Genomic DNA, 14,829 nt, shown 5'->3' on the forward strand with positions numbered 1-14,829 from the left:
TGTGATTAGCCATTTAGAAAAAAACCATGGCGTCAGACTCATGGGGGATTCTGGGAGCTCCACTGTAGAACGGAAATACGTCATCTTCACTTGAATAAGGAAGTAAGTTGTAAACAACGTGAAACAATAACAAGACCGCTATATGTATGTGAAATAGATCGTAACTAATGCAGAAACATCAGGGTATTGCAATGTTCCGTAATTGGACGTTATACGTATTTTATCAAATTTCACTGAACAAATTATTCACGACAAGAGTCAAATGAAAGACGGTTACTCTGTAACTCGTTTATCATCAAAGCATGACAAACTTACATCTGTATAATTTACAAGCCTCTCAAGAGATGTGGTCGATTGGAGTGTTGTACTAGTCCAATACTGCAATAGGGGGCAGCAGAGTGGCTGGAGGCGCGTCGTAGACAGTGGAGGTGACCTATTTCCGTTCTACAGTGGAGCTCCCAGAATCCCCCATGAGTCTGCAACCAGACCCCACCTGGTGGTATAATATCTCACCTTTAAATAAAAGCTGAACTGACATACATTCAACCAACTTCATGTTAATAGGGATATAATTTCTGAAGAGTTACATGTTCTTCTCTGTTTTCGTTTTGTTTAAAGGTTGAATGGCTGTAATCTGTCAAAGAGATGCTGTGAAGCTCTGGCCTCAGTTCTCAGCTCCAACTCCTCTAGTCTGAGAGAGCTGGACCTGAGTACCAATGATCTGCAGGATTCAGGAGTGAAGCTGCTCTCTTCTGGACTGGGGAGTCCACACTGTACACTGGAAACTCTCAGGTCAGTTTACTTAATGTGCATAATGAAGTTTTACTATCAGCAGACATTCAGCTGATTCTTAAATAGTGAAGTAGTTGTCACAAGCCTAGACATTATCATTGTATGCATGCCAACTAAAATACTTGGAAATACACTTGAGAAAATAAATTCTGCTCTTGTTTTTCTGAATTAACGACATAATTATGTTGAATTCTGAGTTTTTATGGAATAATAAGATGCGCTTTTTTTCTGAATTAGTGTTAATTATCGCATTATTCTGAGATAAGATTTCATGGCAAAAATAAATGTGCTGTTTTTGTGATAAATCGAGATGCCTCCAAATCCCAAGAGAAGCTCTCCCCTCTATGGAGTACGGTAGCTGCTGCTCATCAGCCTTAAAGAACCAGTGAACCCAAAACTACATTTTTTGGTTTTAAACGTGGTCATTTGTTTTATTTGATCATCAATATAGTAATGTATTAATAATATATAATATAATAAAAATGTATGCCATTTTATCACTGTTACTGAAATGAGCCCCAATTTAGAGAGAAAAGGGGTCAAATCCTATGTTTTTGCCATTCTCCCCAAAACACGCCGTGAACGTTCCACCCTGCTGAACGCAGGTGGCGTTCTTTACGTGACGTCAGACCTTTACTGAGGAAGTCTGACGTCACGACCGAGGGGCACCCCCTCCTCTGTGAAGCTCCGTCTGAGCAGCTGTTAAGGGGAAGTAGAGCGAGTGGACCCAAATGCTCACACAGAGTGAGGCTGACAGACAGTAAATCAAAGGGTCTTTACTGAGGGACACAAATATGTAAAGGAGGGACTTGGGGCTTGAAGGCTGGAGGGTAGTCAGACAGGGGAGGGGTCGGTGACAAGAGGGTAGTCAGACAGGGGAGGGGTCGGTGACAGGAGGGTAGTCAGACAGGGGAGGGGTCGGTGACAGGAGGGTAGTCAGACAGGGGAGGGGTCGGTGACAGGAGGGTAGTCAGACAGGGGAGGGGTCGGTGACAGGAGGGTAGTCAGACAGGGGAGGGGTCGGTGACAGGAGGGTAGTCAGACAGGGGAGGGGTCGGTGACAGGAGGGTAGTCAGACAGGGGAGGGGTCGGTGACACTGTACAGGGAGGAGATTGTTAGGGCGAGCGACGGAGCACAAGGACTCAACGATGTAGACACTAGGAGGGACCATTTTGGACGAGGTACTGACTGTTAGTGTGAAACAACGATCTAGCGATGATTGTATACATTTAAAATGTCTTAAATTACATATTCAACTAGGGTTAGTTGTGTGAATATTTTTAATAGACAGTAGTTTAACTATCTGTTAAAAATGTACTGAAGAGTAACATGTTCCTGCCTGTTTGTGTGAGTGTAGAGCCCTAAAGTAGAATAACAGGCTTCTTAAAAAGTTTCTTTGAAGACACGTTTTTCAGTTGTTTCATCATTCATAAAACATTATAGATGTATAATTTATGTATAATTAAAACAACTGCATATTGTTTGAAGGCTGACTGGCTGCCATCTGTCAGAGAGATGCTGTGAAGCTCTGGCCTCAGTTCTCAGCTCCAACTCCTCTAGTCTGAGAGAGCTGGACCTGAGTAATAATGATCTGCAGGATTCAGGAGTGAAGCTGCTCTCTGCTGGACTGGGGAGTCCACACTGTACACTGGAAACTCTCAGGTCAGTTTTAGTCAATGTGCAAAAACAATTAAACTAATTGTGGTATGAAATGTATTAATAATTACAATGGCAGTTTAACATAATGTGCAAACAGTTACGCCACAATGTTCCATATCAGAAGACATTTGACCGATTTCAAGTCACCATTTTTGTTGATATAATAAGATTTATGTTATATTATTCAGTTATTCAGTGTGTAAATTATTGTTGAAGTTGAAGTTCTTCGTTACACTTTTGGATTGTTGAGGAATTATTTTGGACGTTCTGACCATAGACTGAATAGCTGTTGATTCTCGCCAATACATTTACACTGGTCTGTTCCCTGTTATCAAGACATTTTTACACAATGGTTCAATGTGTGTTGAACGTGTGTGTGTGTGTGTGTGTGTGTGTGTGTGTGTGTGTGTGTGTGTGTGTGTGTGTGTGTGTGTGTGTGTGTGTGTGTGTGTGTGTGTGTGTGTGTGTAGGTTGTCTGGCTGCCTGGTCACACAGGAAGGCTGTGCTTCTCTGGCCTCAGCTCTGAGCTCCAACCCCTCCCATCTGAGAGAGCTGGACCTGAGTTGCAATCACCCAGGAGACTCAGGAGCTGCGCTGCTCTCTGCTGGACTGGAGGATCCACACTGGAGACTGGACACTCTCAGGTATGGAGAGGACAGCTCACCACTCAGGGACAATGTCTCCTACAAGGATCAGTGGAACATGTTACCATTATATTACTAGATAATGTGCTCTCATTTAGAAACAACAGTTATTGTAATGTTTCAGTTTTTGGAGACAAAATGCTGCTCTCTTTTTGTTAACATGTGAATAATGTTTCCCTGTCTAAAGACAACATGCTGCTCTCTCTCTGTTAACATGTGAATAATGTTTCCCTGTCTAAAGACAACATGCTGCTCTCTCTTTGTCAACATGTGAATAATGTTTCCCTGTCTAAAGACAACATGCTGCTCTCTCTTTGTTAACATGTGAATAATGTTTCCCTGTCTGAAGACAACATGCTGCTCTCTCTTTGTCAACATGTGAATAATGTTTCCCTGTCTAAAGACAACATGCTGCTCTCTCTTTGTTAACATGTGAATAATGTTTCCCTGTCAAAAGACAACATCCTGCTCTCTCTTTGTTAACATGTGAATAATGTTTCCCTGTCTAAAGACAACATGCTGCTCTCTCTTTGTCTCCCCAGTGTGGAGCCCGGTGGAGAGTGGAGGATGAAACCAGCTCCACAGAGATGTAAGTGCCTGTTTAGTTTGATTCATCTCACCACACACTAACTATAGAGATGGAAAGTCCATCCACACAGCAGGAGGTGACGTCGGTTCAGTCAAATCATCCTGGGAATGAAGATGATGGTGGACATCACCTTCATCAAACTGTTGATGTATAATAATTATATTCTAAAATAATCTATATTTCGTTCTCGTTTGATATTTGCTTCCTAGTGAATGTTACGCAGCATTAAGAAATATTAACCGTGAGCGGCCAGCCGTACGAGGGCTGAAACGTGTGCGAGTTTGACCCCCGTGTGTAGGGTTCTAAATTAACTTTTTTGATTACCAGCCGATTTGGCTGGTAACTTTGTAAAGTTACCAGCCAATCAGAATTTCCATTAGCCAAATTTTTTGTTGATATTTGTTGTTGATGTTCTCAATCTCATCCCCTGCCTCCTTCCCCTTCTCGCCCCCAGACGTCTGTCCAACCAACCACCGCCGCGTTTAGTTTAACGCGGTGGTTCTCAAACTTTTTCGGTCATCCCCCACTTTGGACAAGGGGGGATTTTCAAGCCCCACCTGCCCCCATCGCCCCAACACAATGCTAATGAAATACGCCAAGCTTAACATTTCCAAATTTATTGAAGTAACATCAAGTTACATCATGTTGTATCTAAATTCTAACTAAATAGCATCAAATAACATCAAGTTCAAAGATAGAGAAAATAAAAGTGCTGAAAGAAAAAATAAAAAAGAGCGAGACTTCTCCGGTGCTGGATCTGATGCCTATTCAGGAGCGGAGGACTCAACTAAAACCGTCCACAGTGGATGATGTGCTTTTTTGCACGGCAATCTAAAGCACCACGCCAAACACCACTAGTGTAATTCCCCGGCGTTCCATCTTATGTCTGATTTTCCTTCGGGTGCGGGTCGGGCGTTGGTATCAGTTTATAGCGGGTCTGGTCGGGTGCGGAATGTAATTTGCGCTACTGTCGGAACACGGGTCGGATGTGGTTTTAAGTTTTGCGGGTAAGGACGGGTGCGGGTTTGCAAATAAGAGGCGTGCAGGACTCTGCTCTGCTCATCTCTCTCCACTCCGCTCTGCCTCTGGCTCACACACACTCTGCCCCGGCCCCGCTCTTCCACCACTCGCCTCACTTTTTTAAATCCCCTTCAGCGCGAAACATGCATTTGCAACATCTTGCTCCGACTGTTTTTGACTAATTTTAAAATGTTTAGCTACCCTGGCCTACACCCAAATTTAGGATTGAGTTGCAATCGGCAAGGCAGGTTAACGAGCACAGCGACGCAGCGCCCCCGATATAGAACGACCAGTTGGAGCGCGGCGACGGCACCTATTTTATTGCATGAACAAATATTGATATATATCTTATATCGACATTCTGCTTGAAAATAGGAGATATGACTTTTGGCCCATATCGCCCAGCCCTACTGTCAAGCTTTCGCTCCTACCATAAGAAACATGGAGTTTTCAGTGACACTTCCTCCCGTTTGTCGCGCCCCACCTGCACGTCTCTATTCCCCACCAGTGGGGCGCGCCCCACACAACATCACGTAGCATCACGACAGTGCTCATGGGAAATGTAGTCAGTACTGCCCAGGGAGCGAGAACAGTACGACAATTCACCATGACGTCACAATTCGTTCTTCCGGGTGGCAAAAGCCGAAGCGTTCTCCGATGGCACCACTAGTAAACAGACCCTTCCATGTCATTTGACCAGGGCAGAGCGATCCAGAAAACAGAGTCAATGGCTTGAATGAATGGTTTTCTTCTTGCGGGGTGCTACAGGACGTCTCATTAATATATATAAATATAACTTATATTATATTATATTAATATTGTTTACGTCATCGTTTCAACTTCAGATCAACAATGGTTTTATCTATGTAACTATGTTCACAGTAGCCGGCTGGATGGCTTCAGGTCAGTGGCAGCCGCTCGCGTTCTGCCACCCGGAAGTGTCCTTACGGCTATTGTTTACTAACATTCTGAAGTGTCCTTACGGCTATTGTTTACTAACATTCTGAAGTGTCCTTACGGCTATTGTTTACTAACATTCTGAAGTGTCCTTATTGTTTACTAACATTCTGAAGTGTCCTTACGGCTATTGTTTACTAACATTCTGAAGTGTCCTTACGGCTATTGTTTACTAACATTCTGAAGTGTCCTTACGGCTATTGTTTACTAACATTCTGAAGTGTCCTTACGGCTATTGTTTACTAACATTCGGAAGTGTCCTTACGGCTATTGTTTACTAACATTCTGAAGTGTCCTTACGGCTATTGTTTACTAACATTCTGAAGTGTCCTTACGGCTATTGTTTACTAACATTCTGAAGTGTCCTTATTGTTTACTAACATTCTGAAGTGTCCTTACGGCTATTGTTTACTAACATTCTGAAGTGTCCTTACGGCTATTGTTTACTAACATTCTGAAGTGTCCTTACGGCTATTGTTTACTAACATTCTGAAGTGTCCTTACGGCTATTGTTTACTAACATTCGGAAGTGTCCTTACGGCTATTGTTTACTAACATTCTGAAGTGTCCTTACGGCTATTGTTTACTAACATTCTGAAGTGTCCTTACGGCTATTGTTTACTAACATTCTGAAGTGTCCTTACGGCTATTGTTTACTAACATTCTGAAATGCCGTGTAGAGTGGCTCTGAGATTGCCTCATGCATCACCGGCCAAACTGGCGTAAAGTAAGTTTTTATGAACACCCGCCAAAATGATTTTTAACCCAATATGATTTGTAGCTCCGATGCTACGTGTGAGGGCCGCCCAGCGAGGACCCCCGCCCCCCCCCCCCATCCCATTTAGTAGATCTAAGGCCCAGACAGGACCAGTGCTTTAGTAGATCTAAGGCCCAGACAGGACCAGTGCTTTAGTAGATCTAAGGCCCAGACAGGACCAGTGCTTTAGTAGATCTAAGGCCCAGACAGGACCAGTGCTTTAGTAGATCTAAGGCCCAGACAGGACGCCCCGAGTGCTTTTCATTCAGGGAAACACAAGGAAGGTTGTCGTTGTTTAGGAGATAAGGTAGGATATAATAATAACGACAATATCCGATGCTAATATCCGACAACCCTGTGATCGCCCCCCACCGTCCCCCCCATCCCGATCGCGCGCGCGGGGGGGGCGCTCGGGCGCGGTCTCTCCTAGGGCACAATTCAGTGTAGAACCGGCCCTGGTAACGGTGTCTTGTTCTCCCCTCAGATGCCTGTGAACTCACACTGGACCCAAACACAGCCTGCAGAGAACTCTCTCTGTCTGAGGACAACAGAAAGGTGACGCGGGATAAAGAGCAGCAGCCGTATCCTGGTCACCCAGAGAGGTTTGACTACTGGGTCCAGGTGTTGGGAAGAGAGGGTCTGACTGGTCGCTGTTACTGGGAGGTAGAGAGAGAAGGAGAGGTTAAAGTAGGAGTGACATACAGAGGAATCACAAGGAGAGGAGGGGGTGATGACAGCAGGATTGGAGGGAACAACAAGTCCTGGTGTCTTTGGTGTTATGATGACCGTTACACTGCCCAGCACAACAATATAGCAACAGCCATCCGTCTCCCCCCCGCTGGCTCTAACAGAGTAGGAGTGTATCTGGACCGGCCTGCTGGCACTCTGTCCTTCTACAGAGTGTCCCCAGGGGGAGGAGGCTCCTCAGACACACTGACACACATCCACACCTTCAGGACCTCCTTCACCCAGGAGGACCTCCTCCCTGGGTTTGGGTTTACGACTTCTAGTATCTCAGTCTCTCTGAGTCAGTTGTATTGACACACACACACACACACACACACACACACACACACGTTCTGTTGTTTTTTTTAACTCCAAAACTTTTTTTTATGCAATAGGGAATTCATTATCCTCAATATCATATCTTTGGCTTCCTCTACAGTTATTAAAAGTATTATGCATTGAGCTTCCTCTACAGTTAGAAAGATTCATTGTTCAGATGAGGAGAGTTTGATGATGAAAGCTATTTTAAAAAGGTTTGTTTTCAGTGATGCTCAATAAATTGCTCAGTTATCAGTAATTATTACATTTCTATCTTTAGTGATCGCTCTATTGGTAAATTCTGTAGTATATTTGTATCAACCACTTTATTATTCTTGTACAAACACAGTCATGTCGCTTTATATTATGTTGATGTTGATTTGATTTAGGATGATGATTTAAACAGTCCTTAACTTGACTGAAACAAGCAGGGTCATGGATCGGGATAGATAGTGTATTAAATGTACTGAGGTTATGAATCTGGATAGATAGTGTATTAAATGTATTTTCTTACCTTGGCACTTATTTTAGCACTTTTTATCTTTTATCCACGTGTTTTTAGTGTTTCTGAATTTTATATCTATTTATATATTATTTGTTTTACATATATATATATATATATATATATATGTGTGTGTGCATGGTTTTAATTAAAAGGACTTCCTGCATATCTTAACATGAATTTTAGATTGCAGTGTGCTTCCTTTTTTATCCAAAACTTTTTATCCTATATTCTTTATTTATTCATATACATGCGTTTTAATTATTATTTTTGATGATTTATTATTTATGAGAGGATGTGTATGGATGGGTCTGAGTGTGTGTGTGTGTGTGTGTGTGTGTGTGTGTGTGTGTGTGTGTGTGTGTGTGTGTGTGTGTGTGTGTGTGTGTGTGTGTGTGTGTGTGTGTGTGTGTGTGTGTGTGTGTGTGTGTGTGGATCTCTCCCACTTCTTTTTATTCATTTCACAAAAACAACAAAAATACTCACCTTACTTTTGCTCCGCGCCTCCTCAGACCCCAGCTGCTGCTCCTCCTGCTCCTCCTGCTCCCCCTTCTCTTCCCCTGTTTTTATTACGTTTTTTTTAAACAGAAAAATGAAAAAACATTTAATACTTTTATACACGTCTATATATAAAAAAAGAAAAAACTAAATAAAAGCATTGGGAGATGGTGTGCCAGTGCACCCAGGGTCATGGACCTACAAAACAGAATCACATACAAAAACCTAACCCATACCCCTAACCCGAGTCCAGACACCTAACCCTAACCCCTAACCCGAGTCCAGACACCTAACCCTAACCCCTAACCCAAGTCCAGACACCTAACCCTAACCCTAACCCTAACCCAGACACCTAACCCTAACCCGAGTCCAGACCCCTAACCCAGACCCCTAACCCTAACCCAGACACCTAACCCTAACCCCAACCCGAGTCCAGACACCTAACCCTAACCCCTAACCCGAGTCCAGACACCTAACCCTAACCCTAACCCTAACCCAGACACCTAACCCTAACCCGAGTCCAGACCCCTAACCCAGACCCCTAACCCTAACCCAGACACCTAACCCTAACCCCAACCCGAGTCCAGACACCTAACCCTAACCCCTAACCCGAGTCCAGACACCTAACCCTAACCCTAACCCTAACCCAGACACCTAACCCTAACCCGAGTCCAGACCCCTAACCCTAACCCAGACCCCTAACCCTAACCCAGACACCTAACCCTAACCCCAACCCGAGTCCAGACACCTAACCCAGACACCTAACCCCCTAACCCAGACACCTAACCCTAACCCCAACCCGAGTCCAGACACCTAACCCTAACACCTAACCCTAACCCAGACACCTAACCCTAACCCTAACCCTAACCCAGACCCCTAACCCTAACCCAGACCCCTAACCCTAACCCAGACCCCTAACCCTAACCCAGACCCCTGACCCAGACACCTAACCCTAACGATGTGATCGGCCCCAGACACTGAACCCTCCTGGTCTAGTCCTCCTCCTCCTGGTCTGGTCCTCCTCCTGGTCTGGTCCTCCTCCTGGTCTAGTCCTCCTCCTGGTCTGGTCCTCCTCCTGGTCTGGTCCTCCTCCTGGTCCTCCTCCTGGTCTGGTCCTCCTCCTGGTCTGGTCCTCCTCCTGGTCCTCCTCCTGGTCTGGTCCTCCTCCTGGTCCAGTCCTCCTCCTGGTCTGGCCCTCCTCCTGGTCTGGTCCTCCTCCTGGTCTGGTCCTCCTCCTGGTCCTCCTCCTGGTCCGGTCCTCCTCCTGGTCTGGTCCTCCTCCTGGTCTGGTCCTAGTCCTGGTCTGGAGGCGGGCTCCCCCTCAACAGGGGGTCTGTGCGCGGCCAGGGGGCTGAACCCTTGTGTCCCCATCCCTCATGGGGTCCCATCCCAGACTCCAGCTCGGTGTTCAGACGTCAGCCCTCTGTCAGCGCTCAGCAGCCTCTGTGCAGAGCGCTGGACCCACAGCGGGAACCCTGCTCTGAGTCGGCCTCGCTGTCTTCAGCCTCACTCCTGCATCTGAAACGTAGAAATGATTCCCGCAAAGAAGACAGACACGCTGTGTGTGTCACCGTTGTGTACCAGGTAGGCCTCGTTAAACATGTTGACACCGCCAGGACACCGTCAGTAAGGTCAGTACACCGTCAGTAAGGTCAGTACACCGTCAGTAAGGTCAGTACACTGTCAGTAAGGTCAGGACACCGTCAGTAAGGTCAGTACACCGTCAGTAAGGTCAGTACACTGTCAGTAAGGTCAGTACACCGTCAGTAAGGTCAGTACACCGTCAGTAAGGTCAGTACACCGTCAGTAAGGTCAGTACACCGTCAGTAAGGTCAGGACACCGTCAGTACACCGTCAGTAAGGTCAGTACACCGTCAGTAAGGTCAGTACACCGTCAGTACTCCGTCAGTAAGGTCAGGACACCGTCAGTACTCCGTCAGTACACCGTCAGGACACGGTCAGTACGGTCAGGACACCGTCAGTACGGTCAGTACACGGTCAGTAAGTCAGTAGTCAGTAACAAGTCAGTAAGTCAGTAACAGCCTAGTCCGTTCTCTGCCATGGTCAGACCCCACTTAGAGTAATGGAATGTAATCTGGTCTCCACGGTATCAATCTGACAGCCAAGAGGTGGAGAAGACCCAACGACGAGCTACGAAGCTAGTGCCACGCCCCCCTCCCTCATGGAGAACGTCTCTCCAGCCTCAGACTACCGTCACTGATGCACAGGCGACCACGGTGACATGATACAAGTTCATAAGATCAGGAATGGTATGGACGGAACTGAGCCAACGACCACAGCACACAGGGGCCAGGGGCCACAGCACACAGGGGCCACAGCACACAGGGGCCACAGCACACAGGGGCCAGGGGCCACAGCACACAGGGGCCACAGGACACAGGGGCCACAGCACACAGGGGCCAGGGGCCACAGCACACAGGGGCCAGGGGCCACAGCACACAGGGGCCACAGCACACAGGGGGCACAGCACACAGGGGCCAGGGGCCACAGCACACAGGGGCCACAGCACACAGGGGCTAGGGGCCACAGCACACAGGGGCTAGGGGCCACAGCACACAGGGGCCACAGCACACAGGGGCCAGGGGCCACAGCACACAGGGGCCACAGCACACAGGAGCCAGGGGCCACAGCACACAGGGGCCACAGCACACAGGGGCCACAGCACACAGGGGCCAGGGGCCACAGCACACAGGGGCCACAGCACACAGGGGCCACAGCACACAGGGGCCACAGCACACAGGGGCCAGGGGCCACAGCACACAGGGGCCACAGCACACAGGAGCCAGGGGCCACAGCACACAGGGGCCACAGCACACAGGGGCCACAGCACACAGGGGCCAGGGGCCACAGCACACAGGGGCCACAGCACACAGGGGCCACAGCACACAGGGGCCAGGGGCCACAGTCAGAGGATTCAGGAGCAGCGGTTCAGTCTCGACATGCGAGGCTGGTTCTTCAGCCAAAGAGTCGTAGCCGGTTGGAGCTCCCTCCCTGAGACTGTGATCATGAGTGATGGTATGAACGGGTTCAAGTCAAGAGTGGACGGCTTGTGGCGTTAGCAGCAGTACGAGGCACCGTGATTCACCGTTAAGTTGTTGTATACAGTTAAGACCGCAAACAACGGTCATCACCACTCCATATTCCCTATATATGGTGTCAAGGTATCAAGGTACACCGTCAGTACTCCGTCAGTACCGTCAGTACACCGTCAGTACTCTGTCAGTACTCCGTCAGTGTTCTATATTGATTTCTATCCTTCTATTGGTTTCTATTGGTTTCTATCAGGGCCTTCTATTGGTTTCTATCAGGGCCTTCTATTGGTTTCTATCAGGGCCTTCTATTGGTTTCTATCCTTCTATTGGTTTCTATCAGGGTCTTCTATTGGTTTCTATCCTTCTATTGGTTTCTATCAGGGTCTTCTATTGGTTTCTATCAGGGTCTTCTATTGGTTTCTATCAGGGTCTTCTATTGGTTTCTATTGGTTTCTATCAGGGTCTTCTATTGGTTTCTATTGGTTTCTATCAGGGTCTTCTATTGGTTTCTATCAGGGTCTTCTATTGGTTTCTATCAGGGATTCTATCAGAACGTACAGCGTTAGGCGACTTCATGTGCTTCATATAAAACCGTTCAAAATACATCAGAGCAGAAACAAAAGTCTAAGAAATAGAGATTACAATAAATCAAGAGAGATGATGACTTTTGAAAATGCCTCCCTGGTGCTTCATAATATTAATTTAGAATGACGTTTTAAACATTTTAATATGATTGATGTGATGTTTTACATAGTAATGTCTTCCCCGTTGGTACGTAATCATTAATGTCTTCATATAGTTGAGGATATTTGTTGTGGAGTTCCCTTATCTTTAATCATCTACTTAACCTGCTCCCAGCAGCCAATCAGGGGGAGGTTGGGGGTTATGGGTAATGGTGGGTGAAAGGGGTGGGATTCAACCCGCTCCCAGCAGCCAATCAGGGGGAGGTTGGGGGTTATGGGTAATGGTGGGTTAAGGGGGGGTCGGGGGGGGGTATATTAGATTCATATTATTGACTTATTCAATTGCACAGAAAACTTTACATTTTGGTGAAGAAAGACAACAGGAGGAGCGCCTACAGAAGAATGATGAAATACTGTACAAGGAAGACGTTCATTTAAAACACAGACATGAAAAACTCATTAAACTCTTTCTTTCTAGAGTTTAGAGTCGTTTATCCTAACATATAATGAAATGGGCATGTCATGTTGGTTCTATCGCAATGTGTTTTGTTTGTATCTTTAGTCAATCATTAATGAATGCAGGCCTGCTATGAAGCCGACCTTTGAAGCGGCTGGTCTTCAGCCAGCATCATGGAGGAGTTCAGCTCAGAGGTTTGAAGTCTCCTCAGTTGACCTGCAGCCTCCCACAGGAGGACAGGACACCTGGATGCTTTCATCTTTTCATACCACAACACCAACAACTGAAAACATAAGGTAAAGTATTTTAAACTTCATATAAATATGTGTGTGTTTGTGTATGTGTGTCTTGTTAACAAACCAAATGTAATACTTCATAGGAAGATATATATATATATATGTGTGTGTGTGTGTGTGTGTGTGTGTGTTTAAACCTATTTCGAAGATTATAAAATGTGTTTTTTTCTATTGGATCTTAAATTTGGTAATTTTTCTGGGCTATTGCAAATATGTTGGAAACCATTTGGTATAATTAGTTAGAGCCAGCCATTCTCCATCATGTATTGCTAGCTAACTAGTTGTTGTTGCTTAACGCACCAGAAATGCTCTGACGACCACCAGTCAACTTGTTCAGTTTTTATGGTCGAGGCGTGACGCATGAGGTGGGCGGGACTGAGCCACTCTATGGTTGGCTCCCGAGTGCCCCCTGGTGGCCACTCTGGTGTACAGCAGCGTGAGGCCAAGTTAGAAACCTCCTCTCAGTGTGTGTCTGCTGCTGGCTTCCCTCCACAGGTCCTGATAGAACCGTCTTACTCACCTTAATGAACGCTGAGTGACCGTAGGAAAACAACATGTTGTGTTTGTGTAGGACTACAGGTCTCCGGTCTACTATGGATGAGGAGAGAGAGGAGGGGGGTCCTACCTCTAAGACCACTCTGTCTGGGGAACATGGCCGCCAGAGCAAAGCTGAGAGGTAAGAAGAGGATCTCTCACTGTCTGTGACTGTTGTCCATCTCAGAGCTCAGCAGTGATGACACCATCTTTAGTCTGAGTAAAAGCTGTGTGTGTGTGTGTGTGTGTGTGTGTGTGTGTGTGTGTGTGTGTGTGTGTGTGTGTGTGTGTGTGTGTGTGTGTGTGTTGAAGCCCAGGGCAGAGAGCAGACTCCTCTGGACCCAGCTGTGTCTCCATGAAGAGTGACCGCTCTATGAACCGTCCTCCTAACTTTAAAGATGGACGCCCCTCCAGAAAGGAGAGGTAGGAGTTTCAAACAGACGATGAAAACAGACCAGTTGGTTGTTTTCAGACTCTACTGATCAGACGCAACAAGGCAGGAGAAAATAAATAGTTGTGGACCTTCAAACTCTGTTGATTCAGTGTTGTCTCTCTAGAGTTCACATCCAATAATCAGAGCAGTGTTTATAGTGATGTTCACCTGCTCTTTGTGTGTGTGTGTGTGTGTGTGTGTGTGTGTGTGTGTGTGTGTGTGTGTGTGTGTGTGTGTGTGTGTGTGTGTGTGTGTGTGTGTGTGTGTGTGTGTGTGTGTGTGTGTGTGTGTGTGTTGTGTTGAAGCCCAGAGCAGCAGGAGAGAGCAGACTCCCCTGGACCCAGCTGTGTCTCCATGAAGAGTGACCGCTCTATGAAGCGTCCTCCTAACTTTAAAGATGGACGCCCCTCCAGAGAGGAGAGGTAGGAGTTTCAAACAGACGATGAAACAGACCACTTGATATCTGACCCATATCTGAGTTCATCAGAACTGTTTCTCCCCCGGCTTGTCATCAGAATATGGATCAGTTGTTCTTCAGCCTGAGCACTACTGGAGTTGACGTCTTTCAGCAAGAGGACCCTGCTCCTCGTACCTCCAGCTCACTCACTTTCTGTCACAAGTCTCTTTGGATAAAAGACAAAATACGACCCCCGCTTTTTAAAGGGTCGTTTCTGGAAAAAGAAGATGAAATCAGTTTTTATAGAGAAAATAACTTTATTTGAAAATCAAAATAATTAAAACTGTTTGTTTTCCCCAAACCTTGCTTGCGCACCGCAACAAAGAAAAGAGCAAACAAAGAGACTTTCTCTCAAAGTACAGTAACTGTTAGGGCCCAGCTCCTACGGGGAAAGGGAAGCAGCATGGAACCACAAGGAGTCGGTCAAATGAAAGGCATTCATCACCAGGAAGA

The 14,829-nt window shown here is 46.3% G+C and overlaps 2 protein-coding genes across 2 annotated transcripts in view; both read left to right on the top strand.

Annotated features, from left to right (window-relative positions):
* Window positions 1–8,145, top strand: part of LOC311350070 (NLR family CARD domain-containing protein 3-like) — a 61,976-nt gene extending 53,831 nt beyond the window's left edge. Inside the window, exons 6-10 of the mRNA XM_084470108.1 lie at window positions 158–183; window positions 619–792; window positions 2,282–2,450; window positions 2,945–3,094; window positions 6,912–8,145. Of these exons, the coding sequence (XP_084326234.1) occupies window positions 158–183; window positions 619–792; window positions 2,282–2,450; window positions 2,945–3,094; window positions 6,912–7,460 (1,068 nt within the window). The 3' untranslated portion in view covers window positions 7,461–8,145. The remainder of the gene's footprint in view (window positions 1–157; window positions 184–618; window positions 793–2,281; window positions 2,451–2,944; window positions 3,095–6,911) is intronic.
* Window positions 1–14,829, top strand: part of LOC311350680 (NLR family CARD domain-containing protein 3-like) — a 132,159-nt gene that overhangs the window by 81,801 nt on the left and 35,529 nt on the right.

Source organism: Micromesistius poutassou (assembly GCF_964030765.1).
Source record: "Micromesistius poutassou genome assembly, chromosome: 7".
In the NCBI taxonomy this organism is placed as follows: Eukaryota; Metazoa; Chordata; class Actinopteri; order Gadiformes; family Gadidae; genus Micromesistius; species Micromesistius poutassou.